General features: G+C 35.9%; 1 protein-coding gene and 1 long non-coding RNA gene across 5 annotated transcripts in view; one reads left to right on the plus strand and one right to left on the minus strand.

The window, feature by feature from the left end:
- The window catches only part of LOC131551988 (uncharacterized), a 34,596-nt gene extending 25,657 nt beyond the window's left edge, over positions 1-8,939 (plus strand). Inside the window, exon 3 of the long non-coding RNA XR_009273869.1 lies at positions 6,589-8,939. This is a non-coding gene — a long non-coding RNA (uncharacterized LOC131551988). The remainder of the gene's footprint in view (positions 1-6,588) is intronic.
- Positions 1-22,816, minus strand: part of acoxl (acyl-CoA oxidase-like) — a 57,218-nt gene that overhangs the window by 27,235 nt on the left and 7,167 nt on the right. For 3 of the 4 annotated variants that reach the window (XM_058795289.1, XM_058795288.1, XM_058795287.1), the window contains 6 exons: positions 17,736-17,852; positions 15,179-15,332; positions 12,842-12,931; positions 4,146-4,255; positions 3,584-3,695; positions 1,491-1,578 (listed from right to left, as the gene is read on the minus strand). In XM_058795289.1, coding sequence (XP_058651272.1) covers positions 1,491-1,578; positions 3,584-3,695; positions 4,146-4,255; positions 12,842-12,931; positions 15,179-15,332; positions 17,736-17,852 — 671 coding nt within the window. The remainder of the gene's footprint in view (positions 1-1,490; positions 1,579-3,583; positions 3,696-4,145; positions 4,256-12,841; positions 12,932-15,178; positions 15,333-17,735; positions 17,853-22,816) is intronic. The other variant, XR_009273867.1, reaches the window with a different exon arrangement.

Raw genomic sequence — 22,816 nt, forward strand, 5'->3', positions numbered from 1 at the left:
AAAATCACATATTACAGCAGATTTTATGCCATGCTTTGAATGGGCAACAGTGCTTAAATTTACAGACTTGGCTGTTTGCATCTCCTTACAGTGCCGGTGACTTTCTCTGTATGACTGATTTGTGAGGCACTGAACAATGTAATAAATATTCTGTGATCTGTGACCGCTACTATGTGTTACAATCATGCGTGTTAAGTCAGTATTAATATCATAAATGAAAGCCCAAACTGGAACACTCGTGCAAGGTGTGAATAAAAGCCCCTCATCTCAATGTTATCAGCAGCATCTCAGAGAAAATTAGCGCATGATCTTGGGGTGTGTGTGTGTGTGTGTGTGTGTATAAGTGTGTGGGAGGAGGGTGAGAGAATGGAAATTTGCTATCAGGGGAGGAAAATATATCTTGACACACAAACCCATGCACACATGCACACATACACACATACACACAGTGAGCATGTGGAAATACTCGAGAACATCAGACGCTGAGAATGCACAGCACCTTTCTGTTGCTTTCTGAGTGTAAGAGTGAATCAGAAAGTCAAAGGGAAGTTGAACAGTGTCTTTAATGATCAAAGACGTGTGGTGTGTTTATAGTCTACACGGGCACATGAATCACACAAACGCACATGCACTATTAATACACTGCGCTTGTTCAGTTTAGGACACGTTTAAGTGTAAAATAATAAAAAATAATAATAATAATAATAAAATAATTCATTTAGGGATCAGTGGCAGAAACATCCTCACTAGAAGAAAAGTCTTCCTGAACAAATATTTCAAAACCCCCTAAATTTTACTTCAAAAACATAGCTTAAGATATTAAGACTCTATGATTAACAATATTAAAAATGTGGTCTTGTTTGATGTGTTATGAATGTATTTAATTTTTTTTTTTAAATATAACAATAATAATTAAATAAATAAATATAATTTTTCATTAACTGATTTTGTATTGATTAATCATTTATTTATTTTAAATATATTGTAATTATTTAATAGATGAATATAGTAAAATCACTAAACAGTAATTGTTGTTCAAATCGGCAACTTAAATGTAACTTTTAGGATTTTTAGGATATTTGAACTGGAAATTCAGACAGAAATACTCATTAGGAATAGCCACTCTGTCATCCTGTAATTACAGGTGTAATTACAAATTTAGTTTGAGGTTTTATTTGTGTGCAGTTGGTAAGATCATCTGGCAATTCCTGAGAACTAACTTCCCAATTCTAAGCCATTTTTGCAATGACCAGCTAGTGAAATTATTTTCTTGAAAAGCGTCACACGTTTTTGTGGTTTGTTATTTTAAGTAATTCAGTGACTTTCATAGGTTTCTTTTTAAGAGTGGCTTCAGTGTACACATACTTTTTGGGGTCGTTGTGCATACTACAGGTCTTTTGTGAGAATGTGGATGTCAAAAGAGCATTTGCAGACATTCATGCAATACATGGACTATAAATAATGGGTCATAAACTTCCCCTTTCTCTCACCTCTGTGTATGTGTGCCATAGCCAAAGTGGTCACGTGATGTAAACAAGCGTTCCAGGCCATGAAAAACTCATCTTTGTTTTTCTCTACCTGTTTAAAGGAATAAATAGCCTTGAATGAAATTTGTTACGATTTACAGTCTGAGGAAAATGGAGCAAAAACACTGATGACTCATGTTGCATTACTCAGATTTTTGTCCAATCAAATGCTCTCTAGAATGAGAATGTCCTGCCCCCAACATAACTACTGTGTATTTGGCAGAATGAAAAAAGTATATATTTTTTTCTTCTTCTGTGGATAACATATTTGGACACTGATATTTCCCTAATAAAGAGAAAACCTCAACACCTTTGAAAATCTTAAGTGATATCTAACTTTGGAAATTATAGCTCTCGCCTTAAATATGAAACGGTCGGGCAACAGATTAATGGGCTACTTCAAATTTCACCTAGTTTTACTATAAGTCAGACTCTAAAATTGCTGTTTTTGTCATTCTTCTGATGAAGATGTCATTCACTTGTTTGGCAATGTACCCACGCAGAGAAATTTTGTCATAGTTTAACTGTAAAAATCAGAAAAAAGATTTGCGATACGAGCTCCAAAGTTTCGATCTAAACCAAATGATTCGTGATTCAAGCTCCGAAGAATGATTCACGAACTGCACTCCCTAGTCCCGATCTAAATAATGATTCGCAAACCATCATTTCAGGAGTGCGTTTCCCAGGAGCAACTATGGTTGCAATTTCCGTCGTTACAAATACAGTTCAATGGGACTAACGACCATAGTTAGCTAACGATGCTTTTGGAAAACGCACCCCAGATCAAGACTCGGGGCCCTGTCCCAAATAGCACCTCGCGGTCTTCCTCTGAGTCAGCACTTTCATGCCGCTTTGACTGTCGGGTTGAAGTCTTCTGCGAAGCTCGCTCCACTGCAGGCTCGGCAGAAGTGCGGATCGAGGGTGCATAGCAGCCACAAAGGTGGCACTCGTGAACACACTTCTGAATGTAAAGATGACGAATGGGACACCCTACGGTCTTGTGGACTTAACGGACACGTGCACTCGTTGGCCATTGTAAGTCCACAAGTGCACCTGAAGTGTTCCATTTGGGACAACCAGCTGCACCTTAAAATACATGTTAGATGGAAACATTGTGGATTATGATCGAGTTTGTAGCTTAATTCACTGTATTTGAAATTGAGTTTGATGACAGTTCTGGTGACGGTTCAATAGGAAATCAATTGAAAGCATCCAGTCATCTCATACCGTTGAAGTATATATATATATATTTATAAGTACATATTGTAATAAATATTTGAGAAATTATTGCTGAATTTGATTGTATTAATCTATATAGAGTGATAGTCAAAAAGAGCAAGATGAACACAAAACAGCATAACAACATTAAAGAGGGTAAACTGTGCTCGTATGTTTTAAACACTTCGGCTACCTTATATGTTCTTACTCTGCTCATGTATTGAATGTACATTCTTGAAAGTGTGCAGGTAATGTCAATTGTATGTCCTATTTCAGATGTGGCCAAAATTACATCAGTAGTAGTTACATACACATATATTTAATTGTTTGATCAAAATTATTTCTAGAGACAATTTAGTAGTCGTTGGATATTGGTCCTTACTAAATTCTACGCACTTGGATCTTGGCAAATGTGAGCATAGTTTGTTTTAAAAATTATATAAATGTATTGTTCTTAAAGTAATGTTTATGGAATGTTCTTATAACTTTATTAATATTTGATATATGTTGAGAGAAACATTCTTGGAACATCCTTATGATGTAATTTCTACTTGAATGTTCTATAAAAAGTCTTTTGTAACCTTTAAATGACATTATAATCACAAGGAAACTGGATTTTAATGTTCTTAGAAATTTAAATCTAAAAAAATGTTTTTTTTTGTTCTATGGGTACATAAAACGTTTTAAACTTTACCGGCAATACATGTTCAATTAAAGCATTTCACAGCTATTCATACTTGCCATAGATCTCTCCCTTGCTCTGCCTTAAAATAAGCAGCAGTAAAGCACACAGAGAGGAAACTCTTTTTGTTTCCAGTGATTTAGTGATAGCAACTGACCTTATTGTAAAGTCGACTTGCCAGGCTACGCTGTAATACCCTTTCCCTGTAGCTCACCGCTTTCAGCAGGAACATTAGGTCTCCTACTTTGTCCACACTGAAGCCAAGAAAGCTAGATAAACAAGGAAACAGCCAAAAGAAATATAGATTAACTCGGTCAAACAAAGAGATACTGTATAAAATCACAGAACCACTATCAGGATCACATCTACACAAATAAAAGCTGATTTTTTTTCAGCCTACAGTATGACGGACGACTAAAGATCTCAGCTTTGGTTAATATGTTATGAATAGCAGACCGGAAAACAATTACACCTATCAAATTTTCCTCTTAGGCAGAATTGCTAAATTGGTGACCCAATTGTTAATGTAAACACAAGCGAAATGGGTTTCTCAGGGCTCAACAGTTTGTCTGCAGCTTTTCTGGACTGTGGAGTTTTAGAGGCTGGATAATAGAAACTGGTCTTACAAAGTGAATCCAACAGACTAATGCACCTCCGTGAATTTGGCACCCCAAAATCTATTCACCAAAACTTTGCTATCTATCTGTCTATCCTCTTACCTGGTTCTAAGGCTGTCTGACACTGAGCTGGTCCAGTTTCTAATCAGTCCCATCACCAAGTTGTTCCCCATCAGTTTGGTGTATTGGGTCAGCAGCTCTCGTACCACCACCTGCAAAACAACACAAGACTTAGCTGATCTTAAAGAGACACTTTCATGACTGTTTCTTAACACACTTAAGTACACTTATAAAAAGTGCACTTTGTAATGTCAGTTCCCTATCAGTCAGTCACGTTCGACGTAACGTCAGTGTGACTGACTAATGGGATCTCGCCCAAGAGCCCAATCACCTTCGAGTGTTAACAAAACAAGCCAATGACAGTTGGCGTGCGTTTTTCGCCACGCGCACCCCGCCCCGCAGTGCGGGTATAAAAGGATAGCGCGTGCAAACGCACATCAGTTTTTCACTGAGGAGCCGAGACTGTGTGCCCCGGCCATACAGCGGTGGTACAGCAACTGTGGCGACGGGACGTTACTTTTAATGTTTTTTAAAATACATTCTAAATCATAACGTTTTAATAATCTTTTGTTGTGCTTTAAAGAAGTATATTATTTCCATAGTAAGTGCTAAAGTGTACTTAAATGTCTAATTTACACACATTCACATCATAAAGAGAATTTTCTTCAATATCTTTTTTCTATCTTACAGTAAAGACTATTATTGACTGTAGAAGAAACTTTGCCTTAAGGGTCTTTGTTCCAGGACACAAAGCAGAGTCTTACTCTCTGGTCTGCATTAGCAGCTTGTCTAGGCCACTCCACCCTGTCCTTATTGTAAAAGTGTGATCCTAATGGTCAGAACTTCCCTTTAGTCATCAGCGTTCCTCAAGGGATCACACAATCAACGCAATATCACACTATAAACACCACAAACTAAACGCATGACTAAACACACAGGTTTTTTTAACCAACTGCTCCCAGAATGTCAGACTAGGAAAACACACTTCAAGTCTTACCCTGAATACTGGTGTTCCACAGGGACATGTGTTGAGTCACCTGCTAGATGCACTCTTCATTTATGACTGTCCACCTGCTCATGTAACCAACACCATCGTAAAATTTGCAGATGATATAACAGTCATTGGCTTGATCACGAACAATGAGGAGTATGCAACAAGTACAAAATCAGCCTGGTAGTAGACTGTCTGCTTAATATCTTCTAACTCTTTATTTTGATGGGTCCAAAACATACAACATACTATGAGAAACTTTGCAAGTATAAGTCAACTTATTCTACTAACCCTAAACCTAACCTAACAGTCCACTCTGAGAATTAGTTGACATGTGTAACAAAGTTACTTATAGAATATCTAAAGTGGACTATCAAAATAGTGTGTAACCCAATAATCTCATCCTTTACACCAAGACGACAAAAGAGATAGCGATGGATTTTAGGACCTGTTCTTACAAATGGAGCACTGTAAAAAATCCAATTAACAAAATGTTGGAAGGGCAAAAATATATAAGTTTAACTAATTTTATTGCTTGGGCATAGTTGAGAAGACATATTACATTAAGTCTGCACAAATATATATTAAAAACATTAAATGAATTATTATTTTCAAATCAGAATGCTAAATGTTGACTAAACTAATAAAAACAAATCCAGCCAACACTGAGGTCATTCCACACGTGCTCGCGCCTGAGTGACTTCACGTGAGAAACAGCACCGCCATCTTGTCAAGCTCATGCATCAGGCAAGTTGCACTAAATAAATGTTTTTTTTAGACTAAATGTAACAAAAAAAAAACCATGCAACATATTCGATTTTTTTGAGGGGACATTTAGAGTGTTTTATGAGTTGTATATCCCAAGAAATAATTAAGTGCATATCAAGTTCAGGCGTCAGGTAAGTGAAGTGGCACTGAATAAATATTTGTACATAACGTCAGACTGAATTTATCAAAACGTATATTTAAAAAGGTGTAAATGTTTCATTTAAAACGTATACATTTATACACAAATGTACAACATATATAAAAACATCAAATAAGCGTTGTATATGTCTGAGGGAAATCAAAGTGAATGTGGTCTTTCACCTTGTTTAATCCATAAAACATTTAATGCCAAAAGCTGTATTACTACAATTAATTTTAGCAAATATGCCATGAAAAGATATGAAGAGATCGCGCGGTCTTTCTCTCTTTTATAAGCCATTAACCGAAATCTATGAAACTGTAACTTAATGTAAAACACAGTAATGCACTCATTTTAAGTTAACATGGGTGTGTTGAATGGGTTTTTGCGTGTGTAAACTTTTGCGATTGTCCCGTGAAGTAAAAAGATGACATTAAACGTGACTAACAACAAGCCACGGTGAAATGTCGCTCTTTTCAATCGTATTCCAGGTAATATGTGTAAATGTTTTTACTACAATTATAATGTGCTTTACTGTTCTCAGTGGCATCTATGCTAATATTAGTCTGTTTCTTTCCAATTCTGAGGTCACCATAGCCACCAGATCCAGTCTGAATCCAGATCAGATGGTGGATCAGAGACGACTTCTTCAGCCCTGAATGTCAGCGGGGACCATGTCAGCTTGATGTGCTCCCCTCCGAAGATCCCCTCCGAACACCTCATTGGCCACGAGAACCAGACAGTCCTCTGCTCAATCTGACCTGTGTTGCAGCCTAGAATTAAACCACGTCATACTGGTTTTGTCTGGCCAGAGGAGAACTGCCCCCCGACTGTGCCTGGTTTCTCCCAAGGTTTTCTACTCAGTTTCTGTCACCGATGGAGTTTTGGGTCCTTGCTGCTGTAGCCTTTGGCTTGCTTATTTGTGGACGCTTGGCTGATTGCACAGACACTATTGGAAGAGGAACTGGATGAAGTCAACACTGAATCACCAATGAACTAACTTTAACTAGAAAAATGACTTGTTATTGTCCTCTTGCATTATTGACAAACTATTTTCCAGTTTGACTCTATACAATACTGATTGTGTCAAAGCATCTTTACAAAGCGCTATGTAAATAAAGGTGACTTTATTTGATTGTATATACTGTAACACCTGGTTCATTTTATTTTAAATTTTTTTTTACTTCTGCCTCATTTTAAAGATGTAATTGTGAACCGTAATAATATTTGTAAATGTTTGTTTGCCAACATTTAGTTTAGTTTTTTCTTAGTTCATTAAACAAAGTTTAAACATAATTTTGCAGTTGTATTACAGATGCAATGTTTGTCAACTGGAGCTTTAAAGGGATAGTGCACCCAAAAATTTGCTGTTAATTTACTGACCGTCAGGCCATCCAAGACGTAGGTGACTTTTTTTCTTTAAGCCTGTATGTTTAGTTTGTATGAAAAATGTTATAAATGGAGATTGTTATTAAATAAAGGCTATTATGTGTTATGTTCTGTGGAACTAGTTACTAAATAATAATTTGTTGAAACCGCTTAAAATTTTTATTCAGCTTCCCGAAGAACCCAGCGTTAAGTAAACAGTGGATGCAGTTTGTTTTTTCGGGGCAGTTGTATCTTTCTTTTATGAATATGATAAAACTAAAGACTTTTTGGAGATATGAAGGATGCAATACTACTCTATAGGTACTCAAGATTAACATGAGATTGGGTGAAACTGTGTGTGTTATGTCCTCTTTAAATTCTTGGGGTTGAACATTACAGAGGATTTTTCTTGGACTACATACACCTCCATTATCATTGGAAAAGCACATATTTTCTGAGGAGATTAAAGAAACTAAGATTGCCTCAGAAACTTCTTTATTGACGTGCAATGAGTGTACTAACATATTGCATCACATCCTGGTAAACGAGAGGAGCTCTGAAAACGAGCACTCTGAAACAAGTGTATAGCACCCACATATGGATGTAAAGCAATACACAATAAAGCGCTACATAAATGCTTCATTCATTCATTCATTCAAGTTATTAAAATAGGTGTTCTTCTAGGTGTTTATGGGGTGTAGTCTAACATGTTCATGCTTTGTTAAAAAAAAAAAAACGCATTATTTTTCACATAATTTACCCTTATACCACTCTGTCCCTTCTCTAATAAACGCTCCGATTATTTCCTGGTTTTATGAAGCCCCTCCCTCAGAAATACATGATGGACTCTGATTGGTTAGCTGGCCCCAGTGTGTTGTGATTCGCTAAACCGCCGAGTGTGCATCTAAATGTCCCGCCCCTCAGCTCAGCGGCATGTGCTCCGGTTGTATTGTAAACAATGGCGTCATCTATATTGCTTATCAATGTGAGCCCGATTGAGACGCAGACAATATTAGTGAAGAGGATCACGCAGAACCTGTGCAAGCACGGCTCTTAATGGTATGTTTGTTTGTTGTTGTCTCATACTTTTAGATAAGCTGTTATTTGTAAATGCTGCTTCTGTTAGCTTTTAATACACAGGTTTATCCTGATTAAAGCTTTAATACAGTACAGCAACCACACGCACGTCCATGTATAACATTTCTCATAGCTGTGTGAAAATAAGTAAGAATTCTGCTTCATAACTTCGCAGATATTGTTTATGCTCAAACAGCAATATTACACACTAACTAATGTTAAAAAAGTGAAAATCGCAATCAACCACCCATTTAAATGTTAAATGTATCTTGCTGTCTTAATTGTTTAGATTTTTACAAGACACATTAGCTTCTAAACGATCCACCGCTTCATGTTTACAACTGCGTGTTTCCTGATTTTCACATTGGTCTGAACTAAAACAGCAGATGGGCTGATTGAAAATCAAAATTCATTCTCTGCCAGCAGGTGGCACTTTTGGAGCAGCAGAAATATAGCTCTTTCCCCGGTAAAAGCTGTACAAAAAGCCCTTGGATCATAAATGCTACTGTATCAGGCATTACAGGTAAGATGAAATGAAAATGCCATTCATACTTTTCTGAAGACAGTCGGTTCCCTTCAGAGATATAAAAACACCCACACCGAGTTTTGACTTTGAAACATGCAGCTCTCATTCAATGAAAACATAGCCTTTTGAAGTTTAATCATCACATTAAGCCATTTCGCAATTCTGTCTCCAAATTGAAGCCCTCTTGAAATTATAATTAAGACTTTTGCTGTACCATTTAAATAATTTTATTCTATTTTATTAACTTAAATTTAATTTACATCTAATTTTAAGACTTTCTAAGGACCCGCGGAAACCTTGTGATTGGTTACCATCTATAAATTATATTTGTAATTACACTTCACACTTTGTCTGTTGCTTTTTTACTGTACTGTTTTCTGTATCTTTTTAAACTTTTGATCTAGATTGACATTTTTATATCGATATTTATTGTTATGTTGTTTTATGAGAATGTTTGAGAATGTGGGATACCAACAAAATTTTGTTTTGCACAGCAGTACAATGACAAAGTCTGTTTACTCTTTGCAAAGAGTAAATGACTCATTGGGTCATAATCATTGTGTATGTTTTTGCCCTACAAATGGCAAAACCTAAAATAACCTTCTCTACTCCTGCCTGTACAACTGCATACTGTAAAACAATCTTCTCAAAGTAACCAAATTGGACACACTCTTTCAGGGAACAGCCAAAATGTAACAGTGTGCTGGTCATGTGTATGAAATTTGGAACTAAATGCTAATTTCCCTCATGACAGGTGACACTCAAATCTCTTTAATAACTTCATTAGACTGATGTCTTACAAAAAGTCCCCGCAATCTGAGAGCGAGAATGAGAAATAAAGTGGCTGGCAGAGCCTCTCATGGTTCTTGTGACTTGAGTTTAATCTTTGGTCCCACAATCCCAGCACCCTCCATTTTCACATGCCTCAATATGACCTTCAGCAATGGTTAATCATTAGCCTAAAGCACTTAATCAAATAAGAGCCCTCACAAATACAGCCAAAAACTTGTTGAAGTATGCTTTGAAACAGCAAAACTGCAGCCTTAAAATATTAAAGTAATATTCAAAGGAAGAAGGCTACATTTTAAAGAGAATTTAGTTATATGTTCTCTATGATTCAAAGAGGCAATATCATAAGATGTTTATTTGATTTGTGACATAAAAATAGATTGATGTACTATGAAATATTACTGTAGCATTCAGAACTCCTGATATGCAGGCCAGAAGGAGTTTATCCAAAATGAAAATCTGCTGAAAATGTACCCTCAGTTCATCTAAGACATAGATGAGTTTGTTTATTCATTCGAACAGATTTGGAGAAATTTAGCATTCCATCAGTGTCTCAGCAATGGATCCCCTGCCGTGAATGGGTGCCGTCAGAATGAGAGTCCTAACAGCTGATAAAAACATCACAATAATCCACACCATTCCAGTCAATCAATTAATGTCTTGTGAAGAAAAAAAAAAACTGTTTGTAAAAAACAAATCTATCATTAAAATGTTTTTAAGTCCGGCTAAAATATGAGACCTCTATGCATAATGTTACTCTCTCCAGTAAAAAGGTCATCTAGTCTGAATCAGGAGAGAAATATGCACAGATAAAGCACCGTTTACAAGTGAAAAAGTCCAAAGGGGTGGATATGCTGGTGTGTTGTGATGCGAGACCACAACTGGGGATGGGCTTTTCCAATGGAAGTGTTATTATGAATTACGGACTATATTTTACCCAGAACTGATGGTTTAAAGTTAAAACACCTTAATGCTGGATTTGTTTCTTACAAACACACAACTTTCTGCTTCACAAGATGTTAACTGATAGACTGGAGTGGTGTGGATTATTGTGATGTTTTAATCAGCTGTTTGGACTCTCATTCTGACGGCACCCATTCACTGCAGAGGATCCACTGGTGAGACAGTGATGGAATGCTAAATTTCTCCAAATCTGTTTGAATGAATAAACAAACTCATCCATATCTTGGATGGCCTGAGGAGGAGTACAATTTAAGCAAATTTTAATTTTTGGGTGGACTATTTCTTTAACAAATGACGTCGCCCACATTTACACAACAGTGATGCCTACAGGGTGATCAGAAACTTGGCAAAGCATGGTAAATACTATTTTTCCTAAACAACAGTTGTGCGTAACACTTGGCTCTTTTTTTTGTTTTTTTGGGAAAGACTTTGGAAAGGAGTGGCTCAAATCAACATTCATCAATTACTCACCCTCATGTTGTTCCAAACCTATATGATTTTCTCTTTGCCATGGAACACAAAAAAGCGATTTTCATCAGAACCAATAACATTTGACATCACTGACATCAAATTTAGTGTGCACAATCATAAATGAGATTTGAGTGCAGAGGGGAAAATTCTGTAAATCCTGAATGACTTCAGTTTTGCTCAATAGCACATGAGTTATATGAACTAGATTTACGGTACTTTTTTGTAGCGTATGAGGGTGAGTAAATGATGAATTTTCAGAAGGAAAGAAAATGTTTTGAAAGAAATGCTTTTATTTATCTAGGATGCATTAAATTGAGTGGCAGTGAAGACATTTATAATGCTACAAAAGACTTCTATTTTAAATAAATGCTGTTTTTTTAATCTTTCTATGCATCAGGTAATACAGAAAAAAAATGTATCATGGTTTTCTTTGAAATATGGAGCAGCACAATTGTTTTTAATTAGAATGATTTCCAAAAGATCATGTTACACTGAAGACTAGAGTAATGATGCTGAAAATGCAGCTTTGGTAACAGGAATATATTACATTTTACAAAATATTCAAATAGAAAAGTGTTATTTTTGTAATAATATTTCACAATTTTACTGTATTTTTGATCAAATAAATGTAGCCTTGGTGAGCATAAGAGTCATCTTTCAAAAACATAAAAAATCTTAAATCGGCCCCAGTCTTTTGAACAGTAGTGTATATGCACACAAATATAAACTAAAGCAATGCAAAAACTCAATTACTAAGCTGAAGTGCTAGAAAAAAAGTTAAAATATTAATCTTGAAGAGTTTAAAATCATTAAATGTAACGATGCAGAATTTAGACATTTTCTAACTGTAATACTTCATATCATTCAAAATTCCAAATATATATTCCAACTACACAGACAAATATTGTAATTAAAAATTTTTTTTAATTAATACAAAAATTCCCAACCACAGTTGTGAATACTGTCCTTCTCAGTGGTTTCTCTAGTGTTAAAATGACAACACCATCAGCCTGTCTCTAAGGATTCAATTGCATGACTTTATTTTGGTACTGAAGGGGATAATCTAATTTCAGCAGACAATACATGTCTTTAGGCTTCAGCAAGCTGTGAATGCAGACGTTGTGTTTGAGTCGTTATGTGTGCATGTGTGTCGTCCTATGTGTCGAATTGATGTGGTGCTAATCAGAACCAGCATAAAATGAATCACAAAGCTGACCTAATTACCTCAGCAGTTATCTAATAACCAGCCCAATGCTAAGGACACATTATTGCGATCAAATCGTGTGCAATCGCATCAAAATGACCCCCTTTATTCTATTGCCTTCATAATCCACTTAATTCGATTTAGTTTGTGAGACACAGTTTATATATTTTTAATAATTGCCTCTTGTCTAGTTTCCCCTCCAAGTCATCGTGTAGATATCTCTGTGTTTTCTGTTTACACTGTCTTGTTTGTCTGAACATGGGCATTTAAATGTGATATTGGACTATATTAAGGGAATAGCTCTAAAATAAGTAGGAAAACAAATAACAACCTTAAGGAAAAAGAGGATAATAACATGACCCTTGTGACCAAGCATACTTGCTGGCCAGATTCATGAGTGCATTTGTTGTGTGGTATCATCTAAAGTAGTACTTATGAATACCTGAAGCATGACCATGTTGTCGCCCTCAAATGTGACAAAGACGTCGGAGTCACACTTCAGAGACGGAATGCGGTTTTCCATCATAAAGCCCTGGAGGAATATCAACCACAGCAAATCAAAATATACATTTGACATGCAGTATATGGACATTGTTTGAAGGAATAGTTTACCCTAAAATGAAAATTTGGTGAAAATGCACTCACCCTCAGCCTCAGGCCATCCAAGATGTAGATGAGTTTGTTTCATCATCAGATTTTGATCTTGAACTTAGCATTACACCAGTTGCACACCAGTGGATCCCCTGCAGTGAATGGGTGCCGTCAGAATGAGAGTCCAAACAGCTGATAAAAACATTAATCCACAAGTAATCCACTCTACTCCAGTCCATCAATTAACATCAAAATAAATCCACCATTTAAGGCTGTGTTGACTTTAAACTGTCACTTTTGACCAAAATATGAGTCCATAATTCATAATAACACTTCCTCCAATGAAAAAGTCCATCTCCCGTTGTCCTCTCACATCAAAATCCACCCACATATTTGTTTAGAATCTAGAATGTTTTTGTATGTAAATGGTGCTTGATTTGTGTATGTTTTTCAACTGATTCAGAGTAGTTTACTTTTTCATTGGAGAAGGCAATATTATGGATAGAGAACTCTATAAACATAGAATATGTCTTAATGATGGATTTGTATCTTACAAACATGCAGCTTTTCACTTCATAAGACATTAATTGCTGGACTGGAGTGGTGTGGATTACTGTGATGTTTTATCAGCTGTTTGGACTCTTATTCTGACGGCACCCATTCACTGCAGAGGATCCACTGGTGAGCAAGTGATGCAATGCTACTGTACATTTCTCCAAATCTGTTCTGATGAACCATCAAACTCATTCACATCCTGGATGGCCTGAGGGTGAGGACATTTTCAGCACAATTTCAAGTTTGGGTGAACTATTCCTTTAAAAATTATCAACCACTTAAAGTCTGACCACTTTCAATGTGCTGACTCAAACTCACACAATTAGCATAAAACCAAATAGAAATGACTTGTTTTGCTGTGGCCAATTAATTTATCCAATATCTGCCCGCTTAAATAGATTTTCTGAGTTTGTTTTGTTTTTGAGCAGTTTCATTGTGGAGCAAAAATAGACAATATTGCGTCTAAAATTTAATTTAATATTAACACCTTGTTTATTAAATTGCTGTATAAAATCACATTTGCAGTCATTTTAATATTCAGGAAAAACAGCTCTTGCTCATGTGATTTTACTATATATTTATATGACTATATCATACGTTAAACAAGTACTAATACAGAGTCATTTTTATTAGTTTTGGTGGTATTTTGCTAATTAAATGGATGGAAATAAACATGCTGAAGAAAATGCGATAAGTGCAAAACTCGCCGCAGTGATGCTAGAATGTTGTAAATGATTTCCAGGATGTTGATATATGGTTGAGTGGTTTCTAGCACATTAATACGTGGTTGCCAGAGTGTTGTTAGGTGTTTGCTTACAGGTCCAAGTCAATAATCACTTGCAAGGTAAAAATATAAAAAGTTTGGGCCTGAATTATAGTAATAATGATGCTTGGCTTATTAAACCAAACTAATAATCATGCAACCATTTGTTTACTATTTTTAGTGTCTGTTTGTGTGACAATACATTAGAGCCTTATTTATTAAAAAGCCATCTTAAAGTTAAAACAAGTGCTATTTTCTTACCTCGTGTTTTGTGTTGCATGAGATCAAAAATATTTAATGTCAGATGTGTGAAAAAAAAATCGTGCACTATGAATTATACATCAGCCCTGTGGTTTCACGCATTTTAAACATATACATGCTTTTCACACCACAAGCACTGTGAGCCAACAAAAAACAGAGACTATTAATAAGATGACACCACTAATATTTACATTAATTATTCAAGAAAGCAAAAACCTATATGAAATCTATGTTTTAAATGAACGAGAACCGGTCATCAAGTGGTTGATCATTTTTGTCACTTTTTGTCTTCACTAGATCATTTTAAATTGCCCTGTAATGGTCCTAGATATTCCACGTAGGCTTTAAATTAATATGAAAATGCAAGTATAATAATAATAATAATAATAATAATAATAAAAGTTGTAATTGTATTAGAAGAATGTAGTATGTAAAACATGTCAAAGTCTACCACTTACATAGGCCACCACTGTCCACAAAAACGTCGATGCAAGTTATTCTTTGACAGTTCAGGATGTTTGCATTTGACACTGTTCCATCTCTGCACCACACGACATTAGTATCAGTGTATATGTGTGTGTTTAGGTGCAAAGACACACACGTACTCACCATGCCACCAGTACACTCACGGCAGTCTTGCAGACACGCGACGTTCTCCCACGTGCTGTAGGCTTTGAGTCCTGCGACAAGAGCTTGCAGAGTGCGATTGCTTTGAAGGTCCTGACCCTGACACAAAGCCTCATCCATCAAACCTGCAGCGTATCTGAGAGCAAACACAGGAACATACGGACAATGTGCATACAATACCAACACATCAAACCCTAACTTAATACATTATTAATCTGAATAAATATATACGATCCTGGTGGTGCTAGAGACATGCTGTGGTGTTTGAGCTACAGGAATGTTGCAAAAAATAAAAAATAAAAATAAAAGTATAAATAAACAAATATAAATAAACAAATAAATTTAAAAATAAACTATTAAATCAAATCTTCATGATGAATGATTTTTTAATTGCACAAAAGCGAATATTTTTGTGTCAGTAATTAAATCTCTCTCTCAAGACTTTCACTGTACAAATGTTTGACCATAAACTTTCGATCTCTTTTATTTCCAATAAAGCGCAGATGTGTTAGATAAATAATGAAGAAACCTGCAGTGGTTTCTCAGAAGGAGGCATCTGAGCTCCTTTTTTCCTTTGATTCTCCTCCTGTGGTATTTCTCAGAATGTACCAGTGACCTGAATTGCACAAACACAGAGACCTCCAGTGGAGGCCAGTAAAACTGCTCTTTGTGCTTTTATGTCATTAAAGGACACATAAGATGGAAAAGATGACTTTCTTGGTAGCTTTTATATAGTTTGATGTTCTGTGTAGACACCCAGACCATTTATAGCAAATATGGTTTCTCGCCCAAAGCTATTGTATGTCTTAAAAGACTTACAGGTTACTTTTAAGATTTTGTTATTTCACCAGTAAAAAGTAGTTTTGTCATTTAAAAATACAATGGACCCTTTTCACATTTCTGGGGTTCTCAGAAGAGCAAGTCACCGTAGTTGATAGACTTCTATAATAGTGACAGCAGCGTAGACGGCAAATAAAATTTCATATTCCCATTTGCTCCAAAAGCAAAATGAAAAAATATCCATAATAGAGCTTCCATGACTTTACAAAATAGGGAAAAATCTAGATAGACTGATACAGAAATCATTGTTTTGTAAATTGTTTTGCAATTTACTGCCAAGGTAATGTAACACAAAGCATATCATTATAAATGTAAATACATTTTTTAAAAATGAAAATATGAAACATTTCACTAGATTTGCATGGCGAGGACTGGAATTGCTTCATCATAGTCTGTGAAAAGTGTATTTCTGCAACACAAGGTTTACAGAAAATAACAGAACGATGAATAGTATAACTTTCAATTGAGTCAAAAGTGTCTTTTTAATTTCAAATTTCATTTTAATTTTGCAGTATTCCTGTAGAAGCACTACAGCATGATGCTAACATCACCAAGGTCACAGGTTTGATTCCCAGGGAATGCATGAACTGGATGCTTGAATGCAATGCAAGTCACTTTGGATAAAAGCATCTACCAAATGCATAAATGTGAACTTTATTTTGTTTAGCTACTCAGCAAAAGTGACTGTAGCATAAGCAGTTTATTTAAAGGTAAACATTTTTAACACACCTTCACTGCTAACATTTTGGCTTTTTAAACTGAAATTAAATACCTTGTGTCTTTTATCATATGCAATGTGCTTTGAACAAAATCATCTGCTAAATTAAGGCAAGACACCCCAGGAATACTAATAGTCATCACCATACTTCTAATAATTAACTAATAACTAATAAACCTCACCATACTTCCCCAGTTGATTGATTACATTAAGAACTGCAAATAAAGTATTACAAGTTTTCTGAGATATTGTTTAAATACGCAAATGAGGCATAATCTAATTAAATATGCATTAACTTGCATACAATTCTTGAATAGAAATCTGATATATATACTGGATAAAACAGATTCAAATAAAAGACTCAATATTAGAGTCAAAGCTTTTTACAGAGGAAATTTTAGATTTCTCTTTTTTTATCACTTCATAATTCAGAAAATACTGTCAACATCCAGAAAATGTAAAATAATAATAATAATTTTAGGAATAAAATGTCAGATAAAATAAAGTGAAGGATTTATGAACAAACCCCTATGTAAAAACCTTCAGAATATAGATGGGAATAAAACAACCAAAAAAATAATAATAATTTGAGAAACTGGCCATTGAAGATATGCATTGTATAATTGAAGTTTACAGATGCAAATAGATCAAGTGCAATGAAATGAACACTTCAAAGTGTATTTTGGATGTTTTCTTTCCACTAGCCTAAAACAACACATTATGACAACCCAAACCCAAAATCTCAAAACTGACCAGTGCATGAAAAAAATATTTTTGCCTGTAGTCAAGTCAAGTCACCTTTATTTATATAGCGCTTTTAACAATACAGATTGTGTCAAAGCAACTTTCCAATATCAAAATAGGAAAATAGTGTCAATAATGTAAAATGACAAGATTAAACACTCAAGTGTCTTGTGTCTTGTCTTTACATATAAAAAGATCACACTCAAAGGGATGTGGCTGTGGACAGGAAGTATCTACCTGGTGGTGAAGGTGAGAGCGAGGGCAGCAGCCAGGTGTGGCATCAGTCTCAGATACTGCGTTTGGTGCTCAATGATCTTCACCTCATCCTGATCCTTTGGGCCAAACTGTCTGCGACTGTGAAAGAGACAACAAGTACATGTGCGTTTCATTTAGACGTTTAAATGCTGCACACTGCACACTCAGAAACCTCTGTCATTGTCACATAATCACATACAAACCAAAACAGACACACAAAGGGGGTCACAGCAAAGGGTCAGACGTCTCACAACACACCTGGATGTCGACTCGGAGAAATGAACCGGTAACCTTCCAGGTAACCCACTTTTCTAACCGCAGTGCATGCATTAGTGTGTGGAGGAAGGCTTGCTGTGGTGGACGTCTGGTCTTGTGTCTGTATGTGTTTGTGTATTTCTGCTGTACTGAAGTCAAGCTTTGTACACCTGTGACTCTTGTACTACCACAAACTGTATCTCTACATCTAACATCTGCAGGTGGCTTCCCCACAGAGCAGTCGAGATGGGAGCGTGTGTGTGTGTGTGTGTGCGCGTATGTGTGGTTTTAAAGGTGAGAAGCCCACACAGAAATCCTATTGTAACATGCCTCATCTAAAGTTGAGTGCCTTCTCTTGTACAGGCCGCTTCGAATTAAACAGATGCTTTATGTGCTAGTTAAATGCCATGTAGAAGTACATTCGGTTACTGATGTTATTGTAGAAACACCCTATTTATAGACATACGGTATTTGTTGAGCCAAGTCACATTTATTCATATACTGTAGCAGGTTCACAGTAAGAAACAAGAAAATAACTGTTAATGTAGCAAATTTCTTTAATTCAGCTATGAAGAAACTTTCAAAAGGACAATCGTGTCACTATTCAGTTTAATTTAGTTCAGTGTTAATTCAATTTAGTTCACTAATAGTGCAAAGTTCAAATTATTAATTATTGGACAATAAGCAGCTGTGCAGAAGACAATATTGTTGTCATTTAGCTCAATGGTGATTCAATTCAGTTCAATAAGTGTCGATGTTGCAGAGTTTGTCACCTATTATTATTATTTATTCTGCAACCGAATATCCAAAAGTAAACTGAAATAAAAAATAAATTAAAGTTATATTAAACTATATATATAAAAATTTCTATATATATATATATATATATATAAATACACACACACACACACACACACGGTACGGAAAGTATTCAGACCCCCTTAAAAACTTTTCACTCTTTGTTATATTGCAGCCATTTGCTAAAATCATTTAAGTTCATATTTTTTCCTCATTAAATGTACACACAGCACCCCATATTGACAGAAAAACACAGAATTGTTGACATTTTTGCAGATTTATTAAAAAAGAAAAACTGAAATATCACATGGTCCTAAGTATTCAGACCCTTTGCTCAGTATTTAGTAGAAGCACCCTTTTGATCTAATACAGCCATGAGTCTTTTTGGGAAAGATGCAACAAGTTTTTCACACCTGGATTTGGGGATCCTCTGCCATTCCTCCTTGCAGATCCTCTCCAGTTCTGTCAGGTTGGATGGTAGCGTTGGTGGACAGCCATTTTAGGTCTCTCCAGAGATGCTCAATTGGGTTTAAGTCAGGGCTCTGGCTGGGCCATTCAAGAACAGTCACGGAGTTGTTGTGAAGCCACTCCTTCGTTATTTTAGCTGTGTGCTTAGGGTCATTGTCTTGTTGGAAGGTAAACCTTCGCCCAGTCTGAGGTCCTGAGCACTCTGGAGAAGGTTTTCGTCCAGGATATCCCTGTACTTGGCTGCATTCATCTTTCCCTCGATTGCAACCAGTCGTCCTGTCCCTGCAGCTGAAAAACACCCCACAGCATGATGCTGCCACCACCATGCTTCACTGTTGGGACTGTATTGGACAGGTGATGAGCAGTGCCTGGTTTTCTCCACACATACCGCTTAGAATTAAGGCCAAAAGTTCTATCTTGGTCTCATCAGACCAGAGAATCTTATTCAGGTGTTTTTAGCAAACTCCATGCGGGCTTTCATGTGTCTTGCACTGAGAGAGGCTTCCGTCGGGCCACTCTGCCATAAAGCCCCGACTGGTGGAGGGCTGCAGTGATGGTTGACTTTCTACAACTTTCTCCCATCTCCCGACTGCATCTCTGGAGCTCAGCCACAGTGATCTTTGGGTTCTTCTTTACCTCTCTCACCAAGGCTCTTCTCCCCGATAGCTCAGTTTGGCGGACGGCCAGCTCTAGGAAGGGTTCTGGTCATCCCAAACATCTTCCATTTAAGGATTATGGAGGCCACTGTGCTCTTAGGAACCTTAAGTGCAGCAGAAATTTTTTTTGTAACCTTGGCCAGATCTGTGCCTTGCCACAATTCTGTCTCTGAGCTCTTCAGGCAGTTCCTTTGACCTCATGATTCTCATTTGCTCTGACATGCACTGTGAGCTGTAAGGTCTTATATAGACAGGTGTGTGGCTTTCCTATCAAGTCCAATCAGTGTCATCAAACACAGCTGGACTCAAATGAAGGTGTAGAACCATCTCAAGGATGATCAGAAGAAATGGACAGCACCTGAGTTAAATATATGAGTGTCACAGCAAAGGGTCTGAATACTTAGTGATATTTCAGTTTTGCTTTTTTAATAAATCTGCAAAAATGAGTGAAAAATTTAAGGGGGTCTGAATACTTTCCGTACCCACTGTATATATATATATATATATTTTTTTTTTTTAATATAAATATTTCAACCCCCCAAAAATGAATACAAATGTCTAAAATGACAAAAAATAAAATGAAAAAAATAAATAATTAAATTAAATAATAATATATATAAAAAATGAAAACTAATAAAAATGACTAAATTAAAGCTATATATATAATAATAATAATAATAATAAAAAAACTAATAAAAATGACAAAAGCACATAAAATTAATAAAATCTAAAATCTAAAAATATTAATAAATACTACAGCAATAGTATAGAAACAACACTTCTGTTAGTTAACATGAACAAACAGATGCACAGCTTCGGTGACGTCAGTAGGGTTGTTATTGAGATAAAGTAAGTTATATACAGCTGATCATGTGATCTCAACATGACAGCCTTCGTGACAAAGAACTGCTTTTATCTGAGAGTACTTTTGGCATGTGTAACATCATCTTTCTCAATTAATTTCTCTAGAAATAAACCTCTTTTTTGTCGGAACACAGATCTGCGAACTGTTCTGAACTACAATATTCTATAGTGGAACATATAGAAGACGGCGGAAGACATAGTGGAACCACATGATGCAAGCGCACACCTACATTTCCTGAAGACTGATGAGAGTCGTCTGTCATCTGAACAAATGTCCTTTATAACGCTAAACGGATGACAGCGCTGTCTCTCGTGATTTAGTTTGAAAAGTGATATGCTACACTGTCAATGTCAACATAATAAGGCATTCACAAGCCATTTTATCTCCCGTATACTTCCTACTTGACATCCTGTATAAGAATCTTTAATATATTATGTTATTTGTTATTACAATTTAGATTATACAAAGACTTTCTGGCATTAACTCACCATTGACTGTTGGTAATATTTTAGAAGGACTGCATTGACTAAATTATACTTGGCTGCTGGACAGTACAGTCATTGTTAACTACGACTAAAACTATTATTAATCATTTTCAATAATTGAAACAAAATATTAGATCAAAAACTGTGATGAGATGAAAAAAGATGTTTAAAAAAATGTACAGGAAAATTAGCAACCTTGACAACCAACTGAAATGAATAAGTTTAAGCTGAAGTAAAAAAATGGAATATAAAAAAAAAAAATTTATTAAAGCCTTATATAAAAAAAACATAAAATGACTAAAACTAAAATATAAATAAAATCAAAGCTTTATAAAAATTTTTTTTAAAAAGAGTAAAACTGAAAAAAATCTATTAAAGCTATAAACTAATAAAAATGACTAAACTTACTAAAACTATATTTGAAATAAAAATCTATTAACCATATGGGCTATATATATATATATATATAGTGTGTGTGTGTGTGTGTGTGTGTTTAAATTAATAATAATAAAAATGACAATACAATTACATACCAAAATTACTAAAACCTTAAAATGTAAACTGAAATTATAAAAATAAAAGCTAATTCAAAATATTTTTTTAAAATACTATAATAGTATATAAATTCATACAGCGCTGTGTATGAACAAATGGCTGCATGACCTCAGTGATGTCAGTCAAAAATAAAAGTCATTTTACAGACTGCGTGGTAATGCGATCATCAGAAACTGACGTGCACCAATGAATATTTCACAATCAACATGTCTATTTCATGTTGACTTCAAGAGGTTGCGTTTAAAGAAGTGTCTGGCTTGCGTATCAACCTCAGCAGTTGTCTGTTTCTCAAGTCTTATTCTTACAACTAACCTTCCCATCATTAAAACTAATCAGTGGAGGACCGGACAACTTGCTGCTTGTTGAGAGCAAATCTGCGAGCTACATGCACGTACCATGACCACCGACTGTTTGATGGCACGTTGTTGTTTTAATCTTAAAGCCTCTCGTTCAGAAAGTCTGAAGTGCAATGGTTTTGTGGTGCATGCCGTAATAAGAAGAGGTGTGGTGGGCTGAGAGCATGGAGCCTGATAACTGCGAGTGCGGTTTCTCTCTCACACCTGAGCACTCATACGTGTTTTGGCACCAGAGTGGTGGTTCTTTGTTCCTCCTCTGATATGTGTGTGTGTGTATGTGTGTGGGTGCGCAGAGCTGTTTTTGCAAATGGAAAACCTGCAACTATAGAAAGCAAACATTTCCTCTCTTTCTGTATTTTTTTCAGCCTGGGGATGCCATGTTCAGAGACACCCAGCATCGCCCACGCAGACGCACACGCGCAAAGCCACATGTGAGGAAGACGTGCAGCAGCAGCGGAGGCGCGGACGAGAGTATCCCTCTGAACTGGATGTGCTCTGCGGTGAGGAGAAACTCCACACGTCACGGCGCTCTCATTTTGTTTTCACTCATTTCTAGAACTTGTTTATTTTTCTCTCCCTGCCACCACATAAATCGCTTTTGAAACTCGTCTATGCAGTTTTAATG

This window comes from Onychostoma macrolepis, chromosome 13, assembly GCF_012432095.1.
Source record: "Onychostoma macrolepis isolate SWU-2019 chromosome 13, ASM1243209v1, whole genome shotgun sequence".
NCBI classification, from domain to species: Eukaryota; Metazoa; Chordata; class Actinopteri; order Cypriniformes; family Cyprinidae; genus Onychostoma; species Onychostoma macrolepis.